The 15875-nt window shown below is 41.9% G+C and overlaps 1 protein-coding gene across 7 annotated transcripts in view; it reads left to right on the top strand.

Annotated features, from left to right (window-relative positions):
* The window catches only part of HERC2 (HECT and RLD domain containing E3 ubiquitin protein ligase 2), a 317707-nt gene that overhangs the window by 235899 nt on the left and 65933 nt on the right, over positions 1–15875 (top strand). For all 7 annotated transcript variants that reach the window (XM_064296194.1, XM_064296197.1, XM_064296198.1 and 4 more), the window contains 4 exons: positions 40–229; positions 793–933; positions 10824–11015; positions 13990–14143. In XM_064296194.1, coding sequence (XP_064152264.1) covers positions 40–229; positions 793–933; positions 10824–11015; positions 13990–14143 — 677 coding nt within the window. The remainder of the gene's footprint in view (positions 1–39; positions 230–792; positions 934–10823; positions 11016–13989; positions 14144–15875) is intronic.

Here is a 15875-nt window from a genome sequence, read left to right as displayed (position 1 = left end):
ATGTCATTTCACCAAAGGCTTGGCTTTCTGTTGTGACAGAGACGCGGTAGTTGGAGCCCTGATGCCGGCCGGCATGATGGCACCAGTGGAGTGTCCCTCGTTCTCCTCCCCAGCACCCACTTCTGACGTGCCTGCCATGGCCAGTCCCATGAGTGGAGAAGAATGTGTGCTGGCTGTTGATATTGAAGACAGATTGAGTCCAAATCCATGGCAAGAAAAGAGAGGAGAGGTAAAAAATAAATTATAAGATGATAAAGCAATGTTATATTAGAAAGAAAAAGGTAGTAGCTTTGTGTTTGAAAATATCAGTCATTCTTTCTCTTAATTTAGAGTTTTTGTATCTACTACTTTGATTTTTGCCCTGAACTAGAAATGTATTCTATTTAAAAGAGCTTTCTAAGTGTTTAAATGGAAGTAGATTTATTATTTTCTAAAGTCCTTAAGTGTAAGTCATTTATCTACATTTATGAAATCTGAAAAGCTCTGAGAACCAAAAGTTTTGGAAAAGCCCAGCTTGAAGAGTTGAGCAGCTCATTTTAGTTGTACTCATGTGAATATCAGTAGGTTTTACTGTGAGTATGGAGGTACTTGACTTTGCAGCACTGCCCCGGATCCTGCTGGAGGTGGTAGCTGATATATGTTAAGTACTGTGTTATCTTTGTAAAATCACACACGTTTTGAATGGCCCAAAGTGGCTTCAGATAAGGCATTTTAGACCTGTGTAGAAAACGTACCATGGTGCTGAGTTGTTTCCACTTCAACTTTCCCCCACCTGTGTACTTTAAAAACTAGATCATTTCTTCTGAAGATGCAGTGACCCCCTCTGCAGTGACCCCCTCTGCTTCTTCAGCTTCTTCTCGGCCATTCATTCCTGTGACAGATGACCCAGGAGCTGCCAGCATCATTGCGGAAACCATGACCAAAACCAAAGAAGTAAGAGGTTTTCTTCTTTAACTTTTTATCTTGAGGTGATTTCAAATTTATACAGAAGTTACAGAAATAATACACAGAACTGTATACCGTTCACCTAGACTCTCCACTTGGTTAACATTTATGAGCCATTTGTGAGAACTTTCTAGGACACGATCCCAGTCACCCAGCATGTATTTCCTGAATACCAGTCTATTCACCTACATAACCAATGTGACTGCTAAGGTCAGGACATTAACATTGATCTAGCATGCTTTCTAACCCCCAGACCTGTTCAGGTTTTGCCCCTCATTCCAATAATATCCTTTATAGGTCTAGAATCCAACCAGGGTCCTGTGTTGTCCCTTTGGTTTTCAATTTGGAGCACTTCTTCAGTCCTTCTTTGTGGCAGAAATACCACAAATATGATGCTAAGTTCTTCTCAGTACATCAAATTGGGAGGCATGCATTGTTGATTTGCTACGTTATTGGCGATGTTAACTTCGATCACTTTGTTAAAGGGAACTGACAGTTTTCTTCACGAGAAGTTAAATGTCTTACTAAGTATTCATGGGGAGATTTCTTTGAGACTATGTAAATATCTCATTCCTCATCAGACTTTGACCTGCTGGTTTTTCTGCATCTATTGATGATTCTAGCTGAATCCATTACTGTGGTAGCTGTTAAATGGTGATTTTTCTAACTTCATTGGTCTTTCTAGAATGTGGTGGTTGGCATTATTCTGTAAGGCAGAGCTTTCCCTTGTCTGTCTGTCTGTTTATCTTTCTGTCTTGGTATAGATGCAGGGATTCCCATTTTACTCATATAGTGACATATGTTACTATCATCATATGACCCCTGATTGCCCCAGACTTGGCCAAGGGGTGCCTTCTTGGACTAGTTCCTGTGTCCTTCGGACATATTTCCACCGTTCTCTGAGCATTCCTTCCTTCCTGCACAGTAATGCATTCCAGACTCAACTTGTGCCCTCCTTGCCCCTGCCCTGGAATTAGCCATTTCACCAAGGAACCCTGGTTCTTTTTAGTGGATCAGCGGATTTAGAAACCCAGACCTGGACTCTGGGCGACTTGATGGTGTCCAGGTGTCATTGGTTTAGGAGCCCTGGTGGCGCAGTGGTTAAAGCACTTGGCTTCAAACCGGAAGGTCCGTTGTTCAAACCCACCAGCTGCTCCATGGGAGAAAGATTTGCTCCCATAAAGACTTACAGCCTTGGAAATCCTATGGCGTAGTTCTCATCTATCCTGTAGGGTCGCCGTCAGTTGGAATTGACTTGATGTGTTTGTTTTTTTGGTTTTTGGTCATTGGTTTAGGCCCTCAGCAGACAGACAGACAGACAGACAGACAGGCGCATGCACAAGCATTTCCTGTGTCTTTGATACTTTTAATTCCATTCCAACCCACAGGGTTTGGCCTCAAGCTGGCCCTTTTCATACATATAGTGAGTCACTGTTTCTATGTTTTGCTGGATTTGGTTTGCTAGTATATTTTGAGAATTTTTGCATCTTATTCATAAAGATACCAAAAAAAAAAACAATAATAAAGCAAAACCATTGTGGTTGAGTCAATTCCGACTCATAGCTATCCTACAAGACAGATTAGAACCACCCCACAGGGTTTCCAAAGAGTGGCTGGTGGATTTGAACTGGTAACCTTTTGGTTAGCAGCTAAACCCTTAACCACTGTGCTACCAGGGCTCTATTCATAAGGATATTGATCTTTAATTTTCTTTTCTTGTGTTGTGTTTGTCTGGTTTTGGTATGAGTTGTGAAATGTTCCTTCCTCTGCTGCAATTTGGAAGAGTTTGTGAAGGATTGGTGTTAATTTTTTAAAAAAACATTTGGGTAGAATTTTTTTGTGTCCTTCTGACATGTTCTCATCATTCTTTGAGTGTTTCCTTGCTTTCTGGCAAAACACAGTGTTCCAAGCTCAACAAGATATTTTCTGTTCCAGCAGAGAAATCAGCTCCAAGAAGTTCTGGTTTTCTTCACCGGAGAATGGCACTGAGAAGCCTTAGTGCTCGCTCGTTGCTCCTGGGGTGTTGATGCTCTTGAGCCCTCTGAGTGGACAGAGCTAAGGGATAAGTGTGTATGTGTGTACGTGCACACAGTGGTTTACATCAGTTTTGCGTATGAGGAAAACCACTGATCTACAATGGTGCAGCCGATTCTAACCTAACAGGACAGAATGCATTCTAGTTTTCTTCTTCATATTTGTAACTCCCTTCCCTGAGATGGAAGAACCTGGCTCCTGTTATCAACTGGTTCAGTCCCTTAGAAATCAGCCTCCCATCTCAGCGGCCATTCCTCCACCTCCTTCCCCTGTGCAATCACTGCCAGTCAAAGCCAGGGACGACCTCTTCGCCCTGCTCAAATTGCGACCCCTCCTCCGATGCAGGCTGCCCCAAAGCGTGATGCTTTCCTTCCTTCCCTTGGCTCTGGCCATCCTGCCCGCCCTGCTTTGCGCTGACTTCACTTTTAGCCTGTGCCATCTGGGAACAAACAGGCATTGTTTCTAATCTCATCTGAAGCTCTTTGATTTGCTGTGCTGCTAGGGCTGGCAAAGATGCATGCTTTGGAATGATTCATACCATCTACAGTAGTAAGAAGCTACCATTTGTTAATGATGTATCTGAAATCAACTGCTGATTTTTGACACTCGCCTAGGATAAGGGTTTAATCCAGAGATAAGTCGGAAGAAGGCAGCATTCTTGCTTTTAGGTAGAAGAGGAATGGTATGATTTCTTTTCCCCCAATTACGTTAAAAAATTTTTGTTTCTCTGTATTTGTTGCCACCTCATTTATTCATGAGACATAGGTGGCTTATTCAGGTTATACCCCCTAAATGTCAAAAACCTCAGTTTGGGTTTGACTCATATATTATGGCAAAGTAATACACATGTTAGCATCGGGCTGTGATTCGTGACCAAGGACGTGCTGGTAGTGGTTTTTTTTTAAGTAATTTCTCTGGACTTGTTTTTTGTGGTTTTTTTTTTTTTTTTAATCACTCTGCTCCACCAAATAAAGTTGAGTACCATTTGATTTTCAAGGCCAGAGATGTCTTATATAAATAATCAATTCTGCTCAATGCTTCGCCGTTCTTCATTGAGTCAGATTCCGGAGTGTTATCATTCCTGGTGAACTTCACTTAACCCTGGTTCACCATGCAGAAGTGGGGGCAGAATTGTTTCTTTCTTTTTTTTTTTAATAATTTATTTGACTTTTGTTGTGAAAATATACGCAGTCAAACATACAACAGTTTAATAATTTCCGCATGTACAATTCAGTGATATGGATCACGTTCTTCAAATTGTACGACCATTCTCACCCTCCTTTTCTGAATTGTTCCTCCCCAGTGGCATAAACTCACAGTCCCCTAAGCTTCCTGTCTGACTTTCAAGTTGCTGTTGTGAGTTTGATCCTGTACGGATAGCATAATGTTCAAGGTAGATACTATATACTAGTTATGCTAAACTATTGTTTGGTTTAAAGAAGACTTCAGGGGATATTTTTGGTTAAAGGTTAAAGATGAGCTCCAGGCAGCGGTTTTGGTGGTTCATCCAGCTTCAGTGGTTCCATTAAGTCTGGCTTCAGGGAGAATTTGAAATTACTTCCCCCCTTTTGATCAGGATTCTTCATAGAATCTTTGATCAAAATGTTCAGTAATGGAACGTGGGCGCCATCAGTTCTTCTGGTCTCGTGTTCAGTAATGGAACGTGGGTGCCGTCAGTTCTTCTGGTTTCGTGTTCAGTAATGAAACGTGGGCGCCGTCAGTTCTTCTGGTCTCGTGTTCAGTAATGGAACGTGGGTGCCGTCAGTTCTTCTGGCCTCGTGTTCAGTAGTGGAATGTGAGCACTGTCAGTTTTTCTGGCCTCGGGTTCAGTAGTGGAATGTGAGCACTGTCAATTTTTCTGGCCTCGGGTTCAGTAGTGGAACGTGGGCACCGTCAGTTCTTCTGGCCTCGTGTTCAGTAGTGGAATGTGAGCACTGTCAGTTTTTCTGGCCTCGGGTTCAGCAATGGAATGCGGGCACCGTCAGTTCTTCTGGCCTCGTGTTCAGTAATGGAACGTGGGCACCGTCAGTTCTTCTGGCCTCGTGTTCAGTAATGGAACGTGGGCACCGTCAGTTCTTCTGGCCTCGTGTTCAGTAGTGGAATGTGAGCACTGTCAGTTTTTCTGGCCTCGGGTTCAGCAATGGAATGCGGGCACCGTCAGTTCTTCTGGTCTCATGGTAAAGGAAGCAGTTGTTCCACACCTTCCATATTCTCCTTCTATTCCTGACTCTCCTTCTGTTGCTACAGGAGAATAGAGACCAGTTGTACCTTGGATAGCTGCTTGCAGGCCTTACGCAATAAACTAGGAGGTAGAACCAAAGCACTAAACAAAGTATTAGGCCAATTAATGGGATGGCCCATGAAACCATGACATGACCCTAAACCAAATTCCATGAAGTGTTTGGTTGCACATAAGCAGCCTTGGCAGCTGTTTTTTTTTTTTTTTTTGTAAAAACGTTATCACACAACAGCTGCCAATTGAAGTTTTTACAGGTGTACAACAGGTGACAGCCATTAATCAGCTGTGCAGCCCTACCATTAATCAATGCAATTTTTCAATCACCATAAACTGAAAGTCAGTACTCCATCAGCAGTAGCCCCCTTTCTTCCTTTCCCTCTCACCCTATACTGTACCGTACCTGTTGCCATCGAGTCGATTCCGACTCACAGCGACCCTATACGGACACAGTAGAACTGCCCCATAGGGTTTCCAAGGAGCACCTGGTGGAGTCAAACTGCTGACCTTTTGGTTAGCAGCCGTATCTCTTAACCACTGCACCATCAGGGTTTCCTCTCACCCTAGTAACCACCGATAAACCTTGGTCTCTATACATTTTGCCCATTGTTGTGTTTATATGTAAATGAGGTCATACAATGTTTATCCTATTGTGATTGGTCTGTTTCATTCAGCATAATGTCTGCAAGCTCCATCCCTGTTGTAGAATGTATCGAGACTTCAGATCTCCCACTGGCTGAGTAGTATTCCGTTGTATGTGTGTACCACATTTTGTATATCCGTGTATCTCTTGATAGGCGCTTAGGTTGTTTGCGTCTTTTGACTATTGTGAATAGTGCTGCAGTAAACATTGGTGTACATATGTCAGTTTGAATATCTTCTTATATGTCCCTTAGGTATATTTGTTTCAGTGGAATTGGGTCATATGGTAGTTCCGTTTTTAGTTTTTTGAGGAACCACCACACTGTTTTATACAGTGGCTCATCAGTTTTCATTCCCACCAGCAAAGGATAAGGGTTCCAATTTCCCCACATCGTTGCCAACATTTGTTATCTCCCCCTCCCTTTTTTTTTTAATCATTTTAATGGACGTGAAAGGGCATCTCATTATACTTTTCATTTGCGTCTCTCTGGTGGCCACTGATACTGAGCGTCTTTTCATGTGTTTGTTGGCCATTTGAATATCTTTGGTGAAATGGGTGAAAAATTCTTCACCCATTTTTTGATTAGGTAATCTTTTTATTGTTAATTTGTTGAAGTTTTATATATATATTTTGGCGATTAGATACAGGATTGTTTTCTTAAAGGAAGAAACCTTGTTCCTAGTGCTGAAATGTGCAGTTCAGGAGCAGCTGACTTGGATGGGGTCCATTTAAGGCCACTGTGGGCTTACATTTCCCACTAGCTTGTTTCTGTTTCCAGAGAGAGCTCGCGTTGGTTTTGCTGAGACCCAGAAAGCAGAAAGAGAAGAGGCACTTTTCTGTCTCCTTGCACTTCCTTTGGCAAGCCAAACTCTGCCTAGGGGACTCGGAGGGCCTGTGCCCTCCGCTGTCGGCACAGAGTCACTTTAATTTCCACTTGCTCCAAGGGCAGAAGCTTTGGGATGTTCCAGCTCTGACAGCCCATCCCAACAAGCCAACCCCAGTGCCAGCCTCTAAGAGGCTCTTTTGTGCTGGACCAGTGCGTGGTGGGGTCTAGCTGGGCAGCCTGCCGGTGACAGGGCCCTCCTAGGTGAGGGCAGATGGCATGGCCTGGGCTGCCGGGGAAATGGCCCATGAACCAGCAAGCGAGGCCTTTCTTTTTGTCTCCACAGTGAAGGAGATGAATTATCAGAAGTGCTTCATGTGTTTTAGCTGACATGCTGTGAATAGAGAAGGGTTGATAGTGAGAAGACTCTTACTTTACCTTTTACCTTTTTCAAAGAACACAAGGAGTAAAAAGAGCGTGGATAATGTGTAGCATGCAATTAAGATTCTAGGAAAGAATTACAGAGATGATTTAGACAAAATATGTAAAAATATAGTGTTCGAATTTAGTCAGTAGCAAATTCCCATGCATAATTTAAGGGGGTGCATTTATTACATGGTGTGACTTCGTTACAATCTCTCCCCGTAACAATTAGCTATGATATGAACATGATCTTAGTAGTCAGTTATCATTTCTTTATAGTTAAAGCATTTATTTTTGACAGATGCTATTGGTGATTTGTAGAATAGTTATCTGGTCTTGAAAACAATATATGGCTTGGGTGGAGATTTGTTGTTGTCAGGTGTCGTCAAGTCAGTTCCGACTCATAGCAGCCCTGTGTACAACAGAACAAAACACTGCCTGGTCATGCCCCATTCTCACAATCATTGTTATGCCTGAGCCCATTGTTGCAGCCACTGTGTCAGTCCATCTCGTTGAGGGTCTTCCTCTTTTTCGCTATCCTTCTACTTTAGCAGGCATGTTGTCCTTCTCCAGGGACTGGTCCCTCCTGATAACATGTCCAAAATATGTGAGACGCGGTTTCGCCATCCTTGCCTCTAAGGAGCCTTCTGGCTGTACTTCTTCCAAGGCAGATATATTTGTTCTTCTGGCAGCCCAGGGTATATTTAGTATTCTTTCCAATGCCACAATTCAAAGGCATCAATTCTTTGGTTTTCCTTATTCATTGCCCACCTTTCACATGCATATGAGGCAATTGAAAATATCATGGCTTGCATCAGGCACATCTTAGCCCCCAAAGTGACATGTGCTTTTCAACACTTGAAAGAGGTTTTTTGCTGCACATTTGCTCAGTGCAATGCATTGTTTGATTTCTTGACTGCTGCTTCCATGGGCGTTGATTCTGGATCCAAGTCAAAGGAAATCCCTGTCAACTTCAGTATTTTCTCCACTTTTCATAATGTTGCTTATTGGTCCAGTTTTGAGGATTTTTGTTTTCTTTATGCCGAGGTATGATCTATACTGAAAGCTGTGGTCTTTCGTCTTCATCAGTAAGTGCTTCAAGTCCTCTTCACTTTCAGCAAGCAAGGTTGTGTCGTCTGCATATCACAGGTTGTTAACGAGTCTTCCTCCAATCCTGATGCCCCATTTTTCTTCATATAGTCCAGCTTCTTGGATTATTTGCTCATCATACAGATTGAGTAAGTATGGTAAAAGGATACAACCCTGACGCACACCTTTCCTGACTTTAAACCACCCAGTATCTCCTTGTTCTGTTCAGACGACTGTCTTGGTCTAAGTATAGGTTCTGCATGAGCACAATTAAGTGTTCTGGAATTTCCATTCTTTGCATTGTTATCCATAATTTGTTATGATCCCAGAGTCAAATGCCTTTGCATAGTCAATACAACACAGGTAAGTATCTTTCTGGTATTCTCTACTTTCAACCAGGATCCATCTGACATCAGCAATGATATCCCACATTCCATGTCCTCTTCTCAATCTGGCTTGAATTTCTGGCAGTGCCTTGTCAATATACTACTGCAGCCGCTTTTGAATGATCTTCAGCAAAATTTTACTTGTGTGTGATGTTAATGATATTGTTCAATAATTTCTGCGTTCTGTTTAATCACCTTTCTTTGGAATGGGTACAAATATGGATGTCTTCCAGTCGGCTGGCCAGGTAGCTGTCTTCTAAATTTCTTGCTATAGACGAGTAAGCACGTTCAGTGCTGCATTGGTTTGTTGAAATATCTCGGTTGGAATTCTGTCAATTCCTAGAGCCTTGTTTTTCGCCCGTTCTTCTGTGCAGCTTGGACTTCTTTCAGTACCATTGATTCTTCCTTGATGATTTGCTACTTCTTGAAATGGTTGAATGTGGACCAGTTCTTTTTGGTACAGTGACTCTGTGTATTCCTTCCATCTTCTTTTGATGCTTCATGCTTCGTTCAGTATTTTACCTGTAGAATCTGTGAATATTGCAGCTGGAGGCTTGAATTTTTTCTTCAGTTCTGTCAGCTTGAGAAATGTCGAGCGTGTACTTTCTTTTTGATTTTCTAACTCCAGGTGTTTGCACATGTCATAATACTTTGTCTTCTCCAGCTGCCCTTTGAAATCTCCTGTTTAGCGCTTTTTTGTGATTTTTTTTTTTTTTTTTCCATATTAGCTGCTCTATGTTCAAGGGCAAGTTTCAGAGTCTCTTCTGACATCCATTTTGGCCTTTTCTTTCTTTCCTGTCTTTTTAATGACCTTTTGCTTTCTTCATGCATTATGTCCCTGCACAACTCTTCTGGTCTTTGGTCATTAGTGTTCAATGCTTCAAATCTGTTCTTGAGGTGGTCTCTAAATCCAGGTGGGATATGCTCAAGGTTGTACTTTGGCTCTCATGAACTTGTTCTAATTTTCTTCAGTTTCAACTTGAACTTGCATATGAGCAATTGATGGTCTCTTCTACAGTCAGCCCCTGGCCTTGTTCTGACTGATGATACTGAGCTTTTCCATCGATTCTTTCCACAGATGTAGTGGATTTGATTCCTCCGCGGTCCATGTGTATAGTCACCATTTATGTTGTTGAAAAAAGATGTTTGCTGTGAAGAAGTCGTTGGTCTTAACAAAATTCTTACATGAGATCTCTGACATCGTTTCTATCACCAGGGCCACATTTTCCAGCTATCGTTCCTTCTTCTTGGTTTCCAACTTTCATAATTATCAATGCATCTTGAGTGCATGCTTGATCAATTTCAGACTTCAGAAGTTGATGAAAATCTTCAGTTTCTTCATCTTTGGCAGTAGTGATTGGTACGTAAATTTGAATAATACTTGTATTAACTGGTCTTCCTTGTAGGTATGGATATTATCCCACCACTGACCTGGTTGTGTTTTAGGATAGATCTCAAAATGTTCTTTTTGAGGACGAATACAGTGCTATTCCTCTTTAATTTGTCCTTCTCGGCCGGCATAGCAGACCATGTGACTGTCCAGTTAAAAAGGGCCAGCTTCAGTCCATTTCAGCCCACTGGTGCCTAGAATATCCGTCTTTATTCATTCCATTTCATTTCTGAGGATTTCCAGTTTTCCTAGATTCATACTTTGTACATTCCGTGTTCCTGTTATTAGTAGATGTTTGTAGCTGCTTTTTCTTATTTTGAGTCATGCCACATCAGCAAACGAAGGTTCCGAAAGCCTGACTCCGTCCACATCCTTAAGGTCGACTCTACTTTGAGGAGGCAGCTCTTCCCCAGCCGTGGTTTGAGTGTCTTCCAACCTGAGGGGCTCATCTTCAGCACTATATCAGGCAGTGTTCCATGGCTATTTGTAAGGTTTTCACTGGCCAATTTTTTCAGCAGAAGACCGCCAGGCCCTTTTTCCTAACCTGCCTTAGTCTGGAAGCTCCAGTGAAACCTGTGTACTGTGGTGACCCTGCTGGTGTTTGAGATAATAGTGATAACTTCTAGCATCACAGCATCGTGAAAGCTACTACAGTACAACAAACTGACAAACATGTGGGATGTGAAGATTTGGGGGCTTGTTATTGCTTAATTAGTATGACGTTTCGTGGTCTTTGATGCCTCATAAAGTCCCTTACTCATCATTTTTATTCACATGTCTTTTGAGTTTATGGGTAAATTGATGACTGTTTATCTCAGTGTTTCATTAATCATTTTAATTGTTTAACTTTTTAGGATGTTGAAAGCCAAAATAAAGCTTCAGGCCCAGAACCTCAGTACCTGGATGAATTTACCAGTCTGTTGGTAGCTGATGACACCCGGGTCCTGGTGGACCTGCTCAAGCTGTCTGTCTGCAGCAGGGCTGGGGACAGAGGCAAGGACGTGCTCTCAGCTGTTTTGTCTGGCATGGGCACTGCTTACCCCCAGGTGAGTCATGGCTGGCTCTCTTCTGGGCTCTGGGGTGGCCTTCTCCCAGGGTGCTGCTGTTGGCAGTACACATGACCTGCTTATTTCTGTTCTAGTGGGGACAGTTAAGGAGGATTCCTTTTAAAACAATATTTGATTAAAATCCTAGTAATGTCCTTTAACCGTTGTGAAGCCAGTTTAACAGTTGTGAAGCCCCTTTTTTGTTGGTGTGTACTGTAATTTTTCCCCAGTTTGCTTTTAAGAATTATTTGTATATTTATACTAATGTAGTTTCTAATTTTTATGTAGTGAGATCTACCAGTTTTTTCGTTTATGGCCTCTAGGTTTTGTATTATACTGAAAAAATGCTTATGTATAAGACATTGTTTTAAAGAAATTCTCCCAAGTTTTCTTCAAACCATTCTTATAGTTTTATTTATAACCTAATACATTTTTTGGCCCATTTGGGATTTATCTTTGATGGAAGAAATAAGGGAGGCATCCAACTTTATTTTTTCCTATATGGCAAATCAGTTGTCTCAGTATCATTTATTGAATAATCCATCTTTTCCCTAGCGATTTGTGAACCTCTTTTATCGTATTTTAAATTCTTGTATGTATTTGGGTCTATTTATGGACTCTTTTCTGTACCATGGATCCAACTCTTTATGCCGCAGTACCAGCGTTTCACCTGCTCTAACTGTATAGTACGTTTTAATGTCTGCTGGCATTGGGTCCAGTAGAACTTTCTGCCGTGGGGGAAATGTTCTGTGTCTGAGCTATCCAATACAGGAGCCATCAGTTACGTGTGGCTACTGAGCACTTGAAATATGGGTAATGTACCTGAGGAACTCAAGTTTTTATTTTATTTAACTTTAAATAGCGACGTGTTATTCACTGTTTAGTCCACAGGTCTAGAGCATAAGGTAAATGTCACAACAGCAGATCTTAGCAATAGGATTGATCAGTCCTAATAGCATTTGGGTTTCTCAAAGGCTCTCATGTATCGAAGCCTTGCTCTGCCTCCCCAGTTTGGCAGCCTGAGGGATCTAACCCAAATTCTTGGTCTCCTACCTGATTGCTGGTATTTGATCCCAGTTTCTTTAGGCCCCGTAGTAAAACCAACCACCAAATATTAAAGCACTTAACTGCGGTTAACTGGTCTTGAAAACAATACATTGACTGGTGGATATTTTAGGGGGTTGTAATTCCTTAATTCACCTGGTATAGAGGAAGAAATAAAATGTTATAGGTTTCCTACTTCTCTAGTTTTTCGAGACAGGTTACTTGGCATAATTCTGAGAGATGAAACCAAGGTGAATTGCCATAAACAAGATATTACTTTTTTCCACAAATGTATTCATTGTGAGAGATGAGGATGTGAATGAAAACTTCGGTGTAATGGGTCTGGCCTTTGTGCCTATGTGCATGCCCGGCCCAGTTCTGAGGACGTTCTCACTGTAGCCATCTTTACTTTGACAGTAGGTAAAACCTTTATTTACAGGTGAGGAAACTGAGTCTTGAAGTGGTTGTTCTGGGCTCAGGGATGCAGCCTGGTAGTGGGTGGCAGAGATGGGGTTTGAACACTCAGCTCTGTGTCTGACCCTTTGTCATCCTTTCCTCAGAAGCCTGTTTGCTTTGGCTTTGTCTGGACCATTGTGGCTTAGGCAGATAAAGCTCCTGACCCTAAAAGACCCCAGTAGACTCCACAGATAGGAGTTTGATGATGCCATCACCTTCTTTTCAGTAACTCAAACCAGATTGAGGGGGTGGGAGGCAGAAATAAGGATATGACAGTCTTCAAATTGTCCTTGCCAATGGCAAGACAGTTAACTCCTATGTCTACTCTGATTTAACATTTGGGACTGTTAATAAGAAAAGACACATTAGGATTTATAAGTATTATACCTATGTGGTAATAACATTAGTCTGTAACTGTTTACTAAGCTAAGCTATTTGTTATCTGTTCTTGTGTGCTGGCAAGTCGATTCCATCTCATAGCAACCCTATAGGACACAGTAGAACTGCCCCACAGAGTTTCCAAGGCTTTAAATCTGAACGGGAACAGACTTTCTCCCACCAAGCGCCTGGTGGGTTTGAACTGCTGACTTTTTGCTTAGCAGCTGAGCTTTTAACCATTGTGTCAGCAGGACTCCTTCGATCTGTTATCTAGTTATTAGGAAATAATAGAGAAAAATAATCATCTGTTCCTGGAAAGTGCAGAATGGACTTTGCATAGTCTTATTTTTTCCCTTTTTTCTGAAATAAAAAACTTCTGGGTTCATATATTGTCTTGTTTTGTTTTGTTTTAACATACTGTCAGTTTTGAAAAATAATAACAATGACAGAGTTTATAATCACTAATATTAACCACTTAAATGGTATGCATCACTAAACTTTTAAATAATAGGACACTGAAGGTTGTTGAGAGAGTGGAATGGAGTTTGACCCAATTGTGTTCCTATTTGTAGCCTCTCTGATCTCCAGTATTCTGACTGCCACTTTTTTGCCTGGCTGGCTTTAATGTTCTGCATTCTTGCCGCCTACTCCTTGAACCCCCAGTGCCTTATAGGATCTTGGTAATTTTTATCGCCTTTCTGCTCCTTCTTGGTAATTTTGTTCCTGAGGCAGATTTTCCTCGCTAGGAGTTATTAGTGTAAAAAGAAACTTGTCACCAAAGGCTTTTCATTCTATCATTTGGCACATATTGAGTGTCCTCGGTGTTAGGCACCTCCCAACTATTTCTATGTAGATCATCTCCCAGGTTAAGTACCGTTCTGCTTCTGTAGGTGAGGCATCTAAGCTCGTAAGTTGCAAAGCTCGGATTTGAACTCAGTTTCTCAGACCCCTCCACTCTACCTCACTGTCCCGTGTAGAAAGATCTGGAGCAGGCAGGGCAGGGTTAGTGTCCTGACAACGGGACCATTGGAATGTTCTTTTTACCCAGGTACGATGGCCCACCGACATCCTCGTGTGATCCCTGTTTCCCCTTCAGGTGGCAGACATGTTGTTGGAGCTCTGTGTGACCGAGCTGGAGGACGTGGCGACAGACTCGCAGAGCGGCCGCCTTTCCTCCCAGCCAGTGGTGGTGGAGAGCAGCCATCCCTACACCGATGACACGTCAACCAGTGGCACAGTGAAAATACCAGGTGCGTGGGACCCAGTGCTGGGGGAGGATGGAGGGAGATGCTGCTTTTGGAGGTTAAGCTGGGTGTCTGTAATGCGTCAGTGGAAACAGCCACCATTGTTTTGTAGAGAAGAAGCTATGGAATTGCTTTTTTCTTTTTTGGGAGAGGAGGGGGGCTTTTTTGTAGAATAAGTTTGATACATAAAGCCACACAAAATAAAATTCTTTGCTTAATGCTTATCAGGTGGATACCCTAGTAAACAAACCCAAGGTCTAGAGATAGCCCTGTGACAGCCCCCAGAAGCCCTCTGTGTGTCATCACAGTTGTGTCCCAACTCTGTGCCATCACTAAGTTGTTTCTGGACAGTTCTGTCACCTAAGTATACATCGCCTTTTAAATCTCTTTACTCTGTAATTTCCATCTTTTGGTTTTAAGTTTCTTTTGATCTATATTTCTTTTCTTTTTTTAAAATTGTGGTAAAATATATGTAATAAACATTTGCCATTTCAACATTTTTTATGAGTACAATTCAGTTACATTAATTAGGTTCATCATATTGTGCAGATATCACCAGTGTCCGTTGACACATTTTAGCTTAATATTGTTTCCATCCCTGTTAACCACTAATGAACGTGGGTCTGCTGGTAGGTTAGACGTTTGTCTAGTCTAGATATTTCCTATAAGTAGGACGATACAATATTTGTCCTTTTGTGATGGACTTCTTTTGCTCAGCATAATGTTTCCAGGGTTCGTCCGTATGACAGCACCATCAGGACATCGTTTCTCCTTGTGGCTAACACTCCGTTGTGTGGATAGACCACATTTTGTTCATCCTTTCATTTGTTGATGGACGTTTGATTATTTCCACCTTTTGGCTATTGTGAATAGTACTGCAGTGAGCGTTGCTATACCGGTTTCTGTTCGTGTTCCCGCTTCAGTTCTTTTAGGTGCATACATAGGAGTGAAATTGCTGAGTTATTTGGTAGTTCTATGTATAACTTTTTGAGGAACTGCCAAACTATTTTACACAGAGGCTGCACCATTTTACAGTCCCACCAGCTATGGGTGAGGGATCCAGTTTCTTCACCTCTTCGCCAGCACATCTGTCATTTTCCGTATTTTTTATTACAGCCATCCTAGGATTAAGAGCTCAGGCTGCTGAACAAAAGGTCAGCAGTTTGAATCCACACCCACTCCTTGGAAACCCTGTGGAGTGGTTCTACTCTGCCCCTTAGGGTCGCTGTGAGTCAGAATCGACTCAGCAGCAACGGGTTGGGTTTTTGGTTTAGTGGTATCTCGTCATAGTTTTGATTTGTGTTTCCCTAATGACTTGTTTCACGTACTCGTTGACCATTTGAATGTTTCTTTGGTGAAATGTTTGTTCAAGTCTTTTTTCCATTTTTCCATCGGGTGGTTTATCTTTTTGTTGGTGAGCGGTAGGAGTTCTTGATACAATTCTGGATGTTAAACCCTTAGCCATTACATGGCGCCCAAAGTTTTTTCTCCCAATCGGTAGGTTGTTTCTTCACTTTGTTGATAAAGCCCTTTTGTGCACAGAAGTTTTTAGTTTTGATGAAGTCTGATTCATGTGTTTTGTCTTTTGCTGCTTGTGCTTTTGGTGTCATATCTAAGAATCTGTTGTCAAAAACTAGGCTCTCTTGTAAGATTATTATGCTTTCAGCTCTTACATTTAGGTCCTTGATCCATTTTGAGTTAATTTTTGCATATGGTGTGAGGTAAGGGTTTACCTTTA

This window comes from Loxodonta africana, chromosome 13, assembly GCF_030014295.1.
Source record: "Loxodonta africana isolate mLoxAfr1 chromosome 13, mLoxAfr1.hap2, whole genome shotgun sequence".
NCBI lineage: Eukaryota > Metazoa > Chordata > Mammalia > Proboscidea > Elephantidae > Loxodonta > Loxodonta africana.
Note: the sequence above shows the minus strand (reverse complement) of the source record. Positions and strands in the feature narration are given on the sequence as shown.